The sequence below is a fragment of the Eurypyga helias genome, unplaced genomic scaffold (assembly GCF_000690775.1).
Source record: "Eurypyga helias isolate BGI_N326 unplaced genomic scaffold, ASM69077v1 scaffold11110, whole genome shotgun sequence".
NCBI classification, from domain to species: domain Eukaryota; kingdom Metazoa; phylum Chordata; class Aves; order Eurypygiformes; family Eurypygidae; genus Eurypyga; species Eurypyga helias.
This window is the reverse complement of record NW_010226322.1, coordinates 62533-78731: the sequence shown is the minus strand read 5'-3', so window position 1 is coordinate 78731 and position 16199 is coordinate 62533. Positions and strand designations below refer to the sequence as shown.

Here is a 16199-nt window from a genome sequence, read left to right as displayed (position 1 = left end):
CTGGGAGGTGCTCAAACTACTTTTCCTCAAGTCACCTTTAACAAACTATTCTGTGTGTTTTAACAAACAGAACTGAGTAGCACTTCCTGGTAAAAGACTCTACCAAGCAATTAGTAGCTTTTATGGAAGCTAGATGAAGAGAAGAATCTAAAGCATTTAGCAATTGCAAGGACCTTTATTGTCTGTAGGCTCCAAGGTCATGATCATTATTCCTATTATATCAGAGGACAGAAGGCAATTCAACAATTACAAGATTAAAAAAAGAAAAAGACATTGTTTCCCTGCCTTATGAGAGCCTGAAAATTCTGTGGTGCTGCCTTTTTGGCCGTTCCAGTGACATAATATCGGGAGCTTGATTCGAAAACTGAATAATTGTTCAAGGGCAAGAACATAAAATGGGTAATTGTTCAAGGGAATGGTGTGTGGGGAATGTGAGTGATGTGATTAGACATGGTGTCAATAAGGATTTCAGGGTTGTTGGTGAGTGTAATGTTTGATTTTTCTGCAGTGTAATTGACTGAAATCTCTCTCATCGTAAAATTCAATCATTATTTTATCGTGGAAGCTGTTTCATCATATTAAGAAATGGACAGGCTACAAAAATACGAAGGATGATGTAACTTCTGGAACAGAGTTAAAGCTTTGTATTCCTCGTGAGAAAGGCTGCAAGGTTGTAATCACCACGTTTGGGGACAAACCTTTAGCTGTAGATTCCGATTCTGAAGTTTGCTCCATTTTTTCTTCACCATTAGACTCATCCACTTCTGCTACTGTAGTTAACTCCGGTTCGCTCTTATAAAGCCTATAGTCAGGACCCTGAGGAACGACAGGTTAGGAGGTGAATAAACTGGCATTTCTGTACAAGCATTTATGACTTAAGACTCAAAGCAGTAATTTTGTGACGATTCTGCTCCCGCTTTAAGACAACGTTTCATTGTTCACGTGCTATCACAGCAGTATTTCTTCGTAGTTAATCTGAGGAACATCATTTGCAAATTCGAAATTACAGGAAAAAACTGACATAAAAAAGCACATTTTTTTTTTTCCTTTTAAGTGATCTTCAAGAAACCAATTTGTATAAGGTTTCAGCAAAACCTGTTCTGAGCCTAGTTTTTTTTAAGAACTTGTGAGTAAAGAACTTAATTTTTCTGAAATTTACTCAGATACAGGCATTTAAGTCTTAAGACATTTTACATATGTACAGAATATATGACAGCAAAAGGTGAAGAGCAAATGATGGAGCTATGAAGAAAAATAAGCAGCCAAAAGTAAGAACATAACACAAAAGTAGCCAGATGACAAAATAAAAATTGTGACTGTGCAAAGGAACGGGGATGCTTCACGAACAATGTGGCAGTTGAAGCCACTTACACAGTAAGATCCATTTCTCTGATATCCTTGAACTTGGTGAATCTTCTTTTCTTCTGGCAGATGTACTGGGCCCCTGCTATAACAGAGCAAGGAGCTGCTATCACTGGGCAGAGGGGGGATTATGGGAAGATGCTCTGTAAAGTCATAGGACCGAGGGAGTGGAGGACGAGGTGGGACTACTTCCTCTTCCTAAAGATTGTAGAATAGTCACCTTGTTTAGATGTGCACACCTGTTACAATTATTTACAACTTAAAAAGAAAAATACATTACCATAGCTACACCAGCTGTAGATTTTGGAATTAAAGGGACAATGTCAGAATAGGAAAACAAAACCAAAAAAAGGCCGAGAGCTTTATTTTCTTTAACTTTCTTCTTTTTTCTGTTGTTCCCTTGTTCACTTTTTATTACTACCACCTAGACTGAGATACATCCATAGTTTCATTATTCAGCTTATAAAAATTTTCAATTCTAACACCTGCACTTTCTATTGGAGATGTATGAACCCTCTGAATCATCCTTTTAAAAATTATATTTGCTATCTTTTTGAAGATTTGTATATAAATTAGACTTTTTGAAAGATCTGTAAGCCAGATGCATATTGCATAAACTTGGAGACAACCACGACAATGTCCCTTTAAAACTGTAACTTCTAGCCAGATTTTCAGAGGAACTGAACATTTGGGAGCTCCCACAGTTTCTTTCAGCTGTTCTCGTGGGTGCTCTGGCCATCTGAGAACCAGGCTCAATACGTGAACAGACATAGAACGCAATGTATTTCATCCCATGAAAAGTGTGGCGGGTAGGAAAACAAATCCATAAATCAGGGTTTACATTTCTAGGGTAAGAGCCTAGGGAGAGGAAAATGGGAGAAATGGAGAAGAGAAACATACTGGTGAGAATATAAAGACACAGAGCAAATGAAAGTGTTAGAATTACTAGCAGAGATATCAGTCTTTACAACTAAATCATAATGCTGTATTTTCACAGAAACATACTAAATACTTACTTCAGACATCCTTAAAACATTTTTAATAATGCCCATTTTTAGATCATAGGTAGATTAGAAACTCAGTGATGCTAAAACAGTGAATATATTAAAACCATACCTCATTTTTATATTTAATAGCTGAAAATGTCCTTGATCCCATGATGCCTGTTTCGGGGGAGGGGGAAAAGCAGAGAAAGAAAAAGAAAAAAATTTTAAAATATGAACGATCACCTGTCACTATCAAATACACAAAGCATCAACTTAAAATAGATGACTGCTGCCTTGTTTTCTCAGCAACTGTACCATTTCTTCAAACATGCAAAAGCAATTATGAAGCTTAAAAACGTGCATGATCCAATCCCACTTCCTCCGAGATAAAAGAAATCAGTTTACCTGCTTCTGAAGAGCTTCTCTGCTGTTTATGTTTACTTAAACCCTCCATGACATCTTGAATTCTCCACAGTTCCTTCTGAATCTGAGCACGCTGTATCCCTGCTGACTCAGTCTGCCGGTAAATAAACAGCATATATAAGTGATAAATTAGAATACATTGTGAGCAGGAAGAAACAGGAAGTTTTTCTTTCTTTAGACTACACTGCATATCCTTTCCCAAAGAAGGAAAATAAAATGCAGTAACGACAGACACTCTCCTTTTCCACAAAACGGAATATTCAAATGTTGCCAGAAACAAAAAGCGTAAGATTAAGCAATTTCATAATGCACCAGTTAATTTGTTGGCAATTTGCTAGTTGAAACTCCACTTAGGAATACAATTGGATCTACTGTCTCCAAGGAAAATCCAAGCAAACTTTGCACAGGAGACCTACATGCAGCGAAAGAAAAGGAATGATCAGCTCCAACCGCAAAATAGGTGGAGATGAACAGGGTGTTTTCCTACTGGCATATAAACGGTGGGCCTATCTGCATGCACAGCCACGCACACTTTGGGCTGAGTAACACAAATTTGTCAGCTCTTGGTCTTCCTTGGAATCTCCCTTTCATAGCTGCATATAAAACCAATCCCTGAAGCAGACAGCCTTTAATGCCTCCCACCACGGACCAAACCCACCTGGCCCATTCCCGATGACGCAAGCACATCCCTGTGCGTGCCTCTCGCAGAGAGGTCTCCTCAGGAATTCAGAACTTACACCAAGTGACCCATCCTCCACCGCACAGCGAGCTCGTGATATACACGCCAGCGCTCTTCGCATGTAAGACCCAAAGCAATGCTCAGAATATGACTTCTTATAATTCATGTTGATAGAATGATTTAATGACTTTTTAAAATATTCAGTTAAATAGAAGGAGTTGTGTGAAGATGTACTATGACTGTCCAGAGCAATTAACGTCTAAGAAAACTACCCTGTTTTGGACACCATCACCGAAACAGAGGCAGCTACCACCTCTATGCTGTAGCTTCAATAAAGCAGGAAAAGCTGAAGACTTCCTCAGATCTTTAACTTTTAATTTCTTTCTACACCTTGTAAGTTAATGCGCCACACATCCCCTTTTTTTTCATTTGTGTAGTTTTTAAACAACATCATAGAACACGAGAGTCACTTAAATGTACTTTAAGACCCATGCCACACCTGAATTTCTCCCAGCCGATCGAGTTGCTCCTGCATATGGTTCCTTGTTACAGTTACATCATACTCCAATTTATCATATTCTCTCCAAGCTCTTTCCAGTTCCTAAGTATGTAACCAAAGTGAAGCATTACAGATGTGTAAGTATATTTATTTTCTTTATTCAGTGGCAAGAAAGTTCAGGAACGCATAAATAGGTATCAGCAATAAATGAATATGTATTTTAGAGAATTCAACGTTTAAACATCTTTTTGATTTTCTAATGATACTGAATGGAATTCAAACAAACAGCATTTTGTCTTTTCACAAACAAAAAAGATAGGGAAGGGTAAAATCTAGAGAATGTGTCTTTATAGTCAGCAGGCATGTCTTAAGCTGTCCTTCCAGTGAGGCAGAAAACCCACAAAAATGGATGCAAATTTGTCTCTTTTATCACACAGAATACATATGTGTGAGTGCACAGCATGTGTGTGTATACGCAATGAATTATGCAAGACAAATGTAAGTCATCCAGCCCTGCCTGCAAGTTTACCAGTGAGCGCCCCAGGCCTGCTAATAAACCATTATTTTACATAGGTGAAACTACAAACACCAGAAGGGAGAAGGTGCAGAAAGAAAGTCTTCGTTGAGGTCAGCTCTATCATCTCACTTTTTAAGCCTACATCAGGCATTTTACTCAACTGAGCATAATTTAAAAAGTTAATGAGGGAAAGTGTATCTTGAGGATTTGCTTTCCCCTAATTCCGTCTTCCTTGTCCAACCAATCCCTTCTACAACGGAGTTGAACATTCAGACTAAAACCAGTATTACAGGGCCTACTCCATATCAATTGCACCACAGCAAACCACTGAAATATCTTTTTGGATATACACCTAAGTAGGCAAAAAGGATTCTTTCCCTTTTCACTTCAGCACAGAAGCCATCATTAAGTGGAAAAAGACAGTAAATAGAAATTCCCTTCTCTTTTTAAAAAAAATTATTTATTAAGGCTTTGGGAAGTGCATAACTTGTAAGATCTTTAAAATATAATGGTCCACTACTGAGAAAGACTATGTAAGAATAATCTTTTCCTTTCATCCTGCACCTGACGGAATACCTGATAAAGTTTGTGCTCACTACTATTTTGCCATCACATAAAATAGCGTATTTGCATTATTTACTACTTCTGCAATAAATTTTTCATGTTATAAAAATGAAAATTACCACACCAATTAAAGTCAGTATGTGCTCATTCCTGGCCAAAAAACCCCAAACTCAATTAGAGAAAGATTACTCGACGAATATAGTGAAAAGACCACTTTCCAGATGCCTTTGACAGAAAATACAAGCAAGTAAAAGAGAACAGAGTTTTGCTGGAACATAATGAAAAATAACCAAAGACAGCCCAATCAAGAACAGGAAGATAATCGTTTCACACTTCGCTGAGTTTTACTGGCAAGAGCGAAGTACTTACTGCAGTAGCTCGCGATACTTCTCGACAAGTGCTAAGTAGTCCGTTCTGCAAGTCGTCTCTCTGCAAGACTACGTTTTGTATGGCTGCGGGATTATCTGCATTCATTTCGATCTCCTGACTTGCTGATAGCAAAGCTTGCTCAAGCGTGTACTATTATAATAAAAAGAATTATTTTTAATGTTCTGCATCATCAGGCTGATTTTCATTTTATTTCAGTTACCAATGTTCTGAAAATAAGCATGTAAAATAACATCCACTTTAGGTAATAAATACAATTGTCCTACTTTCTCCTTGTGTAGCTGTTGAAGCTTCTCTTCCAGTGCTTGTACAACTTTATCTTGTTCACATAAACGGCTAAGCTTAGCCTAGTATATAACAGAAAATGATTGCAATTAGAATTTCATTTTTAACATCTTCAGCAATCCAACTATAATTGATCAAATCATTACAAGAAGCTATATAAAATTTTATTACCACAAAATACGAATTGTAAAAACTCTGAAGGCATCAGTGTTATATTTTCAAATTAACCTTAAGAAACCTTCTTAAGATACTATGAAGTAAGTGTTATTATAACTTGAAACAGTGTGGCTCAAAACATGTAATTTACAGTTCTACAGCTAATCCCTTCCAACTTAATAATAGGTATTAAGTACCATTTTAATTTACATATTCCTCATATTATAAAGAATATTGCATACATTCACAGTCTTTCCCATGGCTTACTGCAGGTATTTAATAGTTAGTTACTAACAGTATCCGTGTTCTGCTCTGTTTTGCCTCCGATCGAGGCTTGGCTAGGACGGAAACTGTTCCACTCCAGCTCCAGTTGGAGCAAATAACCATCCAGTGCTCTTTAACCAATTTGAACCACTTTGCTTTTCTATTTGAACAACTTTGTTGGTTCTTTTTGTGCTGCCCTGACTTTTTAACTCTAAGATAACACCGGAAGCCTGCTTTCTTTTTTTAAAATAACATCCCTTAAATCACTCTCTCTACTCTTAGTTGCATTGTGCAAGAATGACCAGACATGCATATACAGTATGACTATACACGCGTATTTTCCACCACCAATTTTAAAACTGACTGTAGACACCTAGCCCGTTTTCTTTAGTAACTAGCAACCCAATACTCTGAACAGTAACTACCCATGCCAAATATCAGTTTTGGAGTGCCAGTCAGATCTCCTGAGGAACCACATCTCGTGCTTGTAACCGAACTACAGCTACAGAGTTTTTCCCTTCTAAAATAATTAATTCTTTTCTAGAAGCAATTCAACTTTGAACAGATGTAATACTTGAAATTTCAGCCTAAAATGTAATACTTCCTGCCAGTTAGATGCTTATTAGAAAAAACAATTTTACATCCCTCTGTTTCACAACGTAATTTCTGTTGGCTATTACCCACATGAACTGCACTTCAAACCCAAAAGTCAAGGGGGAGATTATTATCAAAATAAAGAGATAAATACCAACATTTCCAAGGAAGAAGAAATACAGATTACTTACATCAATATCCAGCTCTTCAGTTCTATATTTGTATAGTGTACCCCTACATTCTTCTTGTGTTAACTATAAGGAAGAATAATATTGCCATAAAACAACTTAATTGGACTATGAAAATGAAACTACTGCTCAGCCTAAGAGTTTTAATACAGAAACCAGCTTTTGCTTCCAAGTCAAACATAGCACAGTGAACAATGTATTTAAGCCAATATATATTAATGAAGATAAGTCAATGGAATGTTAAGCAGTCAGTAGAAAGTTGCATTAGCTTAACAGGCTATGTTTCTAATGCAAACTGGGTTTCTGAAGATGTGCAGCTAACTCAATCAAACAGAGATTACGTAGGAAGATGAAGCTGCCAGAGCACACTTATGAATCATTATGTACGTATTCCTATGTGCATTCTAAATACAGGGACCCCCTCTACTTGGGATTAACCATTCTAGACCCACTAAAGCCCAGTGTATTCACAGGGAGGATATTCTGATGTGGATCTGACATCAGAACAGAATGAGCTAAGCATACAAAGTATGTGTAAAACATCTTGTTGTGGACATACACCCAGTAAGTGCCATCAAACACCTTTCTGCCTCCTGTTTCATATAGATTCCCTCCCCTCCAACAGCGTATTACCAGCAATGCCATGAATGGAACACATTCTATTCTATCTTTGGACCTCAGCAAGCTTGTTCCTCATGGCAGTCATTATGTAAATTATCCTCAAACTACCTTCATACAGCTCCTCACATTACGTTCTTAACCCTTGCCGTCTCTGAACCGGGCGGTAACAAGATTTAAAAATATCTGACATGACATGAGGTAGCTCCCCATTTCAGAATGGACTGTCACATACAGGAACTACTTCAACTTCTATACAGCAGGTATTGGCATAACACTATCAACCTTCACATTCTATTTAACTAAAACCACCTATGCACTGAGTCCCAACATAGATGCTTTCCTTACGTGTATCTCTCATAATTAGGTCATTGTGACTTAATAGCACAAGAAAGACTATAAAGACACAAGTCCATATTAAGGGACACATAAATAAAAGGATCAGGGAAGGGTTAATCAGACAAGCATTCCAAACATACAATAAATTTCCAACACACTTAAGTGTTTCATTTCAAGACGTTATGTCCACATACCTCATGCAAATGCACCTGGTGACAATTTAAATGTATGTACAGTGTATTAAAACCACACAGTAACTTTCTTTGAAACGGTCATTTTATGAAAATGAGTGTTGGGATATGAAAAAAGCCACAGCACTTTTGCACCTCATGAGTGTCACAAAAATTAAGGTATCTATTTAAACTCCTACTATTGTAGAGTTGTGGTTTTTAACTGTTGATTTTATCACAATGAGAGAAAAATGAAGAATGGAAATATTTAAAGAAACTCATAAACATGGCCAAATGTCTTTAACTTACAGAAAAAACTTAGTGATATTTCACAACGGAAAGATTTTACAGAAGAAAGGTTATCCCCCTGCTAGATAAATACATCTTCCCAAGAAACTGCTCAGCATTTTATAAGGCTTGCCTGGAAAAGTGTAATGTTATTTTTCAATACAGGTTTTTTTTAAATAGTTTTTGATTTTTTAAAAAAGAGACACTTTGTTTTTTGGCATTTCAACCTTAATTATAGCAGAGTTCGAAATAACTTGCCAATTCAGCATCCTTATGCCTGCCTACCTCCTAAAAGGAATATAAGTATCCAGGAAACAAACCCACGTTTTCAAGGAACGCTCCACATGTCCTAATTCTTCCTGTTAAAATCCTATCACACTTCTAAAAGTGCTGCCAACCTCTTGCTGTTGTCAGCGCTACTTGTTTCCCACAACAGGCACTGCTGGAGAGCCACCTCATTTCAACGTTTCTCCTGCAACGTTTTACGCGGACTTAACGCAAAAACTCTAAAACCAGCGTGGAACACTCGATCCAGCTCTGACAAAACAGCCCCTCCTCTTTCCACAGCACATCTATAAATCAGCTCAAGGCAGAAAGTGCAGGATGCTATTGCATCCTACTGGAATTATGAGAGGAACTGCAGGAGACAAAAATGCAATTACACTTTGCAAGCAAGGTTAACTGCCTCATAACCCTGGAAAATGCATTATAAGAGCTCCAATGATCAAGTTATCGAAATGTAGTTTATGTCACGTTCAATGAGCGCCTCTTGCCAAATCGTTCCAACAAATACTTTACCAGGACAGTAATTTCAGAGAAAGAGTGCCACCTACTGAACCACTGACATGACTTGCTGCTGACTTCTCCGCCTGTCCTCAACATTTGCCTACTCAAATAAGAAAAAAGTCCATTCCTCTTAACGTGACATACACCAACACAGCTCCCAGGCGTCAAGGGGCAGCACCCTCAATACCTACAAAGAGAACTTACCATTTCTGAAAGGCAAACTGCACACGCAGAGTGTGCCCCAACGTGTATCTTACATGTGAAAAGGTGAAGCGACCTTAACTGAACCTCCATCTTCCGTTAGAAATAATTTGTCATTTGCTTTACAGCCCCACTGTCCAGTCCCCATCAAACCCCAGTGCCAGACGGATCATGGAAGTGGGTCAATCCACCGCAATGGACACAATATAACATGTTCTTAGAGGGAAATTTCTTCCCAAATAAATGCAGATTAAGCAAATCTCTTTCCTGAGACATGAGGGGGTAAACCTATTTAAGCAGCCAATATTAAAAAAAACTTAAGGGACAGTATTACCTCATTACCTTATAAGCTATTTTCAGATTCCGCTAACCATTCAGATTCAATACATACAGGGCAGGAAATTTCACACCGAGAGCACACTAAGCATCTCTGCAAGATACTGCACTTAGGAATTTAAAAAAGGACACTTTAGGACATTTTGTGGGGAGCACAAGGTTATAGTCAGACTTCCAAGAGGCTTTTCTTTTTTTCCCCTCTCCTTTTTCTTTCTTAAAATACTTCTTACTATCACAGGAAGCAGGGCAAATGGGCATTTACCCCACAGTAAGCAAGATTCTCCTCTAATGTTGCATAATGCAAAAGACAACACCTCAAATACAAATTGGAAATACAAGATTTTTAGCTCAAATACAATCATCTCGTGTTCGTAACAAAACCTGAAAAGTATTTCCACCTACAAATGTCAAAACCTAACATGCATAATAGTTTAAATGTATGCAGATGCAATAATAATAAAACCAACGAGATGAAGAATGCCATAAACAAGATCTCCCTGTCCTTACAGGAGCAAAAAAAAAATACCCCAAATATTTTTCCATGTTTTTCAAGTATTAAGAACAATTGTCCAAGCAAAGATCCAAATGTTAGCTTGTTGCACTCATTTTGTTTTTCCTCCTTTAGGGAACTCACACGTATAAGAGGAATTGAGGATAATTCAACTTTTCATAATCAGCATATACTGCTTTAGAAAACAAGATTTAGCACTCATCATGTAGTATTAGATGAGAAACAAAAAAAAAAAAAACCCAAGGTCGAAATGGTTTCAGGCTGTAAAAAGCCTCTACTTTTCTTGCCTGTACAAATGGAATCATTGCCCTGGCTTATACTTGCAAATTTGCAGTGCATCAGTCTGTTCTACAGACTGTAAGTCAGTGATTTAAATAACTGTGAAGGTGTAACATATCACTAACAAAAATGTCTTATAAATAACACATTTGAAGTGGCATATATTTTTAGCTATTTTGCCAAAGAACCATTAATCATTACAAATAAACACGTTAATTTTTAATTAAATACAAGCTTTGCTTGCTTTCCTTTGCTTAACTCTAAATGAGCTCAGTCATAAAACTGAACCAAATAAGCTGAAGCAAAGAAAGATCCTTTTCTCTGCCCGCAGGAATGGTTATGGTCATCAGAAACCAGTTTATCATCCTGACAACGAAACAGGTTTCACTCGCTAACACAGTGTCTTCTCCCAATTTATTTTATTTGAATGAAAAATTATGTTGTTTAAACTTTCAACAAGTTGCCAGATTTTTAAACAGGCTAGTTTTTCATTACAAAAATTTAGAAGACTACTTAAGCAGTGAAATTTTGAGTTTATCCTTTTCCTTTTTTTAGTCCTTTCCTGCAAGTCAGTCACTGCAGTACTTCATATAGGAAACTTCATCTGTGGAAGCAGGTCTTGCTATTCTCCAGTTTATGCAATACGTGGGTTCTTCTGCCAACAAGCCTGCCAACATGTCACAAACCCTCGGACCTGAAGTGACCACATTTCTAGTGATAAAAGGTTATTCAATCTTCGTGACCTGTTAGAGTCACCGTTTTTTTGACAAGAAGGTCAAAAGAGGTGCTTATTCAGTGTCAAATACTAAGCAGCAGGTATACCTACAGGGTGAGGGCAGTGCTGTGTAGTGATACCTTAGCTGAGAGCATAGCTCCCTCAAGACAGCACTCTGAAATTTATGGGTACCCCTAAATAAGCGGGTTGACTAGTCCAACCACAGCTAGACCTTAAAGGTGTCCATATTAATATTAGTGTTGAACTAGTTTACCATCACACATCCAAAGCACCCCTGTTCATCATAAGTATGTTGACTTATCTGCTCACATACTCTATTACAAAAAAGTGATTTGCCTTTTTTAAAAAAAGAAAATCATAACAGCTAGGCTTCCTCAAAAATAACCAACAAAACCCAATTTCACTTAGGGCTTGAGGACACCTTACTTCTCCCATTTCTCTCCCAGATCACTCCGTCAGGTTCTATGTCAAAGCTCCTATTTAAAAGGCACAAATTGGACGACCCCGAAAGTTGCTCACAACCCAGCTTCCTTTGGAAACCTGAGGTTTTTCCTGCAACTTTTCCGGATCACAAGCAACTCCACATTGTGGAGCTGACTTCCAAAAAAATGAAAGACGAAATTAAGCTGAAGCATTTTTTAGAAACGTGGCAAAGCGTTAATCACTAACGAATGAGTGTTTTACGTGGTAAAACATCTCCTTTCCTTCGAACTATGCAACTGTTGTGAGTCATTTTGGCTCACAAAGGCATAAAAGCAAGTGTAAGGGAACTGATCAGAGATTTCCTCCTGACTGGCAGCCAGAATCGCACACCCCACCTGCTGCAAAATACCCCCGTCATTTAAGTAAGAACATCCTCTTTGTTGCAGTTAAGGCTGGAAACTTCTGAAACGTTCCCTGACGTGACAGGAACAGGTTCAGTCAAGCCCCAGTAACCCTAAGACACTGCAGTGCCAACAGATCCGCATTGGCCATGCTCATAAGTTAATGCAGGTCTCGACTCAATATTTCCATTCGCATTTCTGGTCCTTCTTCCATCGTACCGCTCGCCACCATCGCTAGATACTCGGTAAGTGTGCACGCTGAAGTCTGCTGTGACTTTATGAACAGACACTGCCTTTTGGATTTACAGTCCCCAGATCAAAGTAATTTTGATCCTTCCTTTCTTCAGTGGCTAAAGGCTTGGTGGATGCAAACAAAAACTTGTAAATCCACTTCCTAGAACAAAACAAAAATCGCCAGAAATGACCAGGTAAACACCACTCACATGCTTTTGTAGTGGTCAAAAGAAAGAAACACCTTGGAACACTAATTGCAGAGAATCATGCTAAGACAAATGTTGGAAGCTTATTGGAAGTTTTATGAATTTACCGGACACCTGCATAAAACATCAACTCATTAAACCGGCTGGACAGAAAAAGTTACTCAAAAGGGTACACTGAATACTTAACAACAAAAACGCAGCGGAAGCCATGCTAACGATATTGCAGCATTTTATAAAGCATGGATGACTTGTGGTTTTCCAAAGCAAATAAGAGAAACACCAATGTCATGAATAAATCTGAGGAACAACCAAAACTGTCACTAAGGAAAATTTTCGCAGATGATAAAGCAATTTCATTCACTATCCAAGACCTTACTTGCTGGTACAGTTGCGGTCTTAGCGCCGAGTTCTCAATCATAGTGTGAACCATGGTGATTAAAGGTTCATTCTCTTTCATCTATTTCAAATCAGGAGGAGCATACAGCAAACATCAGTTTACAGCATGGCTAGATTTGAAAGACGACACTGTAAAATATAGCCTCTACTTTAATTTTTTCTAATAATGCAGTAGATTACATTTTATCCCATGCTTTTTATATATTCCATCATTCAGTAATATCAACATCTGAAAAATTTAATAATATCAAACAACTGTAGCACAAAGACATAAATGCTCAAAACCAATGTAATACTTATTCAGCAACACTCCTTTTTTTAAAAAGAATGCTTAAAATAAGCTCTGCACGATAGTGAAGGGAAAAGTCTTATCGGATTATGCAACAGGAACATTCAAACCTTTATCAGAAAACCTTTTAAATTATAGATTTAATAACCCAATGTACATTAAAAAGATAGAAGCATTCCCAGCCTCTGAATATTGAAGCGAGGTTTAAACTTATGTTCATCTATCACAAAATACCTTTATAGACTGCACTGATTTACACACTTAGGAGCTTTGAGTCATTACTCATTGTATTCACCCACCCCCAGACATGGGTGTGAAACTATTTCGGAACCGGTCAGACATTTTCTCTAATGATTAGTATTTATCAATACGTGTGCAAATGTCAAACCCATATGCTTTGATTACTACAGTAAATAACTGCATGCATTTAGGATTTCAGAAAAGTATGAAACAGACAATAGTATGGGATCTTTGGTTTTAAAAAGGAGACTTCACTAACAGTAAAGAAAAAATTATGAAAACAGTCAGTTTTCCTCTCCAAAAGAAACTGAAAAGTCACTTAATGCACAACTCCCCTCCTATTTTCGTTGGAAACTTTAGGACCTGTTCAGCAATACCCCTTTCAAGTACGGCTACACAGGAAGGAAGTGTGTCTATGAATATTTATGACCTTTCAGTCTGTCTTTTATGTATATGCACTCACCATGAATCTGCAAGGTTTTGTTTCACAGATTGAAATGCAACAGAAAGCCTGTGTTTTTGATACCTTTTGGAATGTCTTGCCCTTCATTATTTAGGGAAAACTTGTACGTTTGGAGAAGTACATTTCTCCTCCCTACAAGAAACACATTTTCCTTGTTATAGATAGAGGACCTTTTTGTTGTTGTTGTTGTTTATCTATAGTGAAGTCTGATCAGCTGCTAAGTTAATCACCCAACGAAGAGTACCTTATATGAGGAAGGCAAGCTTCTGATGCTCTGTTAGTTCAAGGCAGGGAAAAACCCCAAACAAGCAACCCCTCCCATTTGCTCCATCATCTACAGTATAAACAGAAAACTAGAACTGACACAAGAAGTTGTTCTCCATTTACATCAAAATTTTGTCCAGAGACTGGGTGCACTGGGTGATACCAAAAGATATCTCAATAGTAAGATCAACAATAAGGTCCAAAGCCAAGCAATCAAACTACAGCCAACCGAAATATTTGTAACGAAAAAATTGCTCTGGGGCAAAAGCAGGAGTACACTGCTTTGGATGCATTTTTATTAGGAGGATTTGAACAGCTTCAGGTTCTTTGGCTAATCCCTTTTTACAATATTTCAAATTTTTACTTTCTGACCAATAACAGACAATGCCAGAATTAATGTCTGTGGAACTGTTCAAAGATTGTTTCCATCCAGATTAGAAAAGCATCTAAGTGGATTTGCTCAAAAGATGCTCTGAAGTAATGTTTTGTCCTCCAGTCAGCTCCAACTTTGATTTATATGACTTCTGCCAATATTTTTAATACCACCGGTGCTTAACCGTGCTTATCTAACGCTGTTTGCAAAGGCCAGTTATTTTCAGAAAATGTCCAGTTCCTTAAGCCCTTATGGCACAATGATCAAAAACCAGATAACTGGTAAAGTAATGCCAACCAAAGAGCCTTTGAGGCAGTCAAATATAGCAAGCTTTCTTCCCCTTTAGGAAATAATTTTCCAGAAAATACTAACATTTAACTATAGAGAAGTTCAGTTCTTGAGGAGTATGCATCCGTCACAAACCTTCTGTCCACTAAAGCTAGCACATGCAGCAGGCAACGCATACGGAAGAACTGGCAAAGTAAACCAGTGTTACAGGGGATACAGTGGCAGGTCCCATGCTCTAAAAGGTGAAGGGGATTTTGTGTTCTTAAAGCATTATCATGGGGCTACTCCCAAAGTGAAGGTGGACACTATTCAAATTGAATAAACAGCTCACGGAAAAAATATGTGCTTGCTCGTAACAGAAATAAGCCTTGATTTACTCTCACTTCAGGGAAAATATGTGTACAGAAAAGGACACCTTTTAGATCCTATGTATAATGCTAATAGTATTATACAGTCTCCCCAATTAAAGAAATCACAGAAGTTGGAATTAAGATTTTCATGAGCAAACCGAAGTGTGAACTGCCTGATGCCATGCAGCAACGCAGCAGAAAAACCAAATGAAATCCAGCAGTCTTGGCTTTATCACTTTCTACTTCCAGCAAATAACTTTTTCCCCCAGAAATGATGTTTCATCTTTGCTCTTACCTTCACTTATGCAATACATAAAAGCATTTCCCAGTTAGAAACCAAGAAACCACCACCTCCTTGACATATGATCTACATGAACAGCTATTTATGAATATTTATGAATAAGCAGCTGAATGGGTATTTTCTGTTTTAAATTGTGAAGCCAAGCTACTATCAATTTTGCCTCTTCCTTCGTTTTCCTAAATTCTCTCCCGTGTTTGGTAACACCTTACACAGACACATCTGAGTATGTGTTCTCCGGTGGCAGCTATCAGCTGGAGCAGTGGCTCCCTACCAGGACAGGTGACCTCACGGGTAAGACCATATGTTTTGGGTGACAGAAGACTGAGCTCACATTGACAGCTTTATCCATTTCCTCTCAAGCTTGCTGAAGGTAAAAGCAGTGGCAATAGGACCTGACCAAGCTTTACTCCCACAGTCCCTCTGCTCTTTAATTTTCTGTCCACCAAAAAAAAAAAGGAAAACAGCACTTCTCCTTCCTGCCTTCTTTTTACAGCAATGCTGCATCCAGCACTGTCTTAGTTTGCACCTTACAAAGTCCCTGTTGCCTTTGTCTGGGGAGGGAAAAGGAAGAAAACAGCTGCAGCAGCAAGAACAACAGTAGTGGCTTGGTCAGTTCACTCTACCTTTTTCAGATAACCTGAAAAATCCAAGAGCAGTATCCTGTATGTTGCTAATGCAGGACATAGAATTTTAGGCTGAAACACAAGACACCAGATATGATACCAGGTATCTGTCCGCTCTACCCACACCCCCTTGTACTATTCCAACCTCCCTTAAGTTACTATCTTTCCCCCCAACCACCT

The 16199-nt window shown here is 38.0% G+C and overlaps 1 protein-coding gene across 1 annotated transcript in view; it reads right to left on the bottom strand.

Moving 5' to 3' along the window:
- PLEKHA5 (pleckstrin homology domain containing, family A member 5) overlaps nucleotides 1-16199 on the bottom strand; it is a 66844-nt gene that overhangs the window by 14835 nt on the left and 35810 nt on the right. Inside the window, exons 10-16 of the mRNA XM_010152668.1 lie at nucleotides 6908-6970; nucleotides 5684-5764; nucleotides 5400-5549; nucleotides 3950-4051; nucleotides 2754-2865; nucleotides 2479-2525; nucleotides 699-816 (exon numbers count right to left, since the gene is read on the bottom strand). Of these exons, the coding sequence (XP_010150970.1) occupies nucleotides 699-816; nucleotides 2479-2525; nucleotides 2754-2865; nucleotides 3950-4051; nucleotides 5400-5549; nucleotides 5684-5764; nucleotides 6908-6970 (673 nt within the window). The remainder of the gene's footprint in view (nucleotides 1-698; nucleotides 817-2478; nucleotides 2526-2753; nucleotides 2866-3949; nucleotides 4052-5399; nucleotides 5550-5683; nucleotides 5765-6907; nucleotides 6971-16199) is intronic.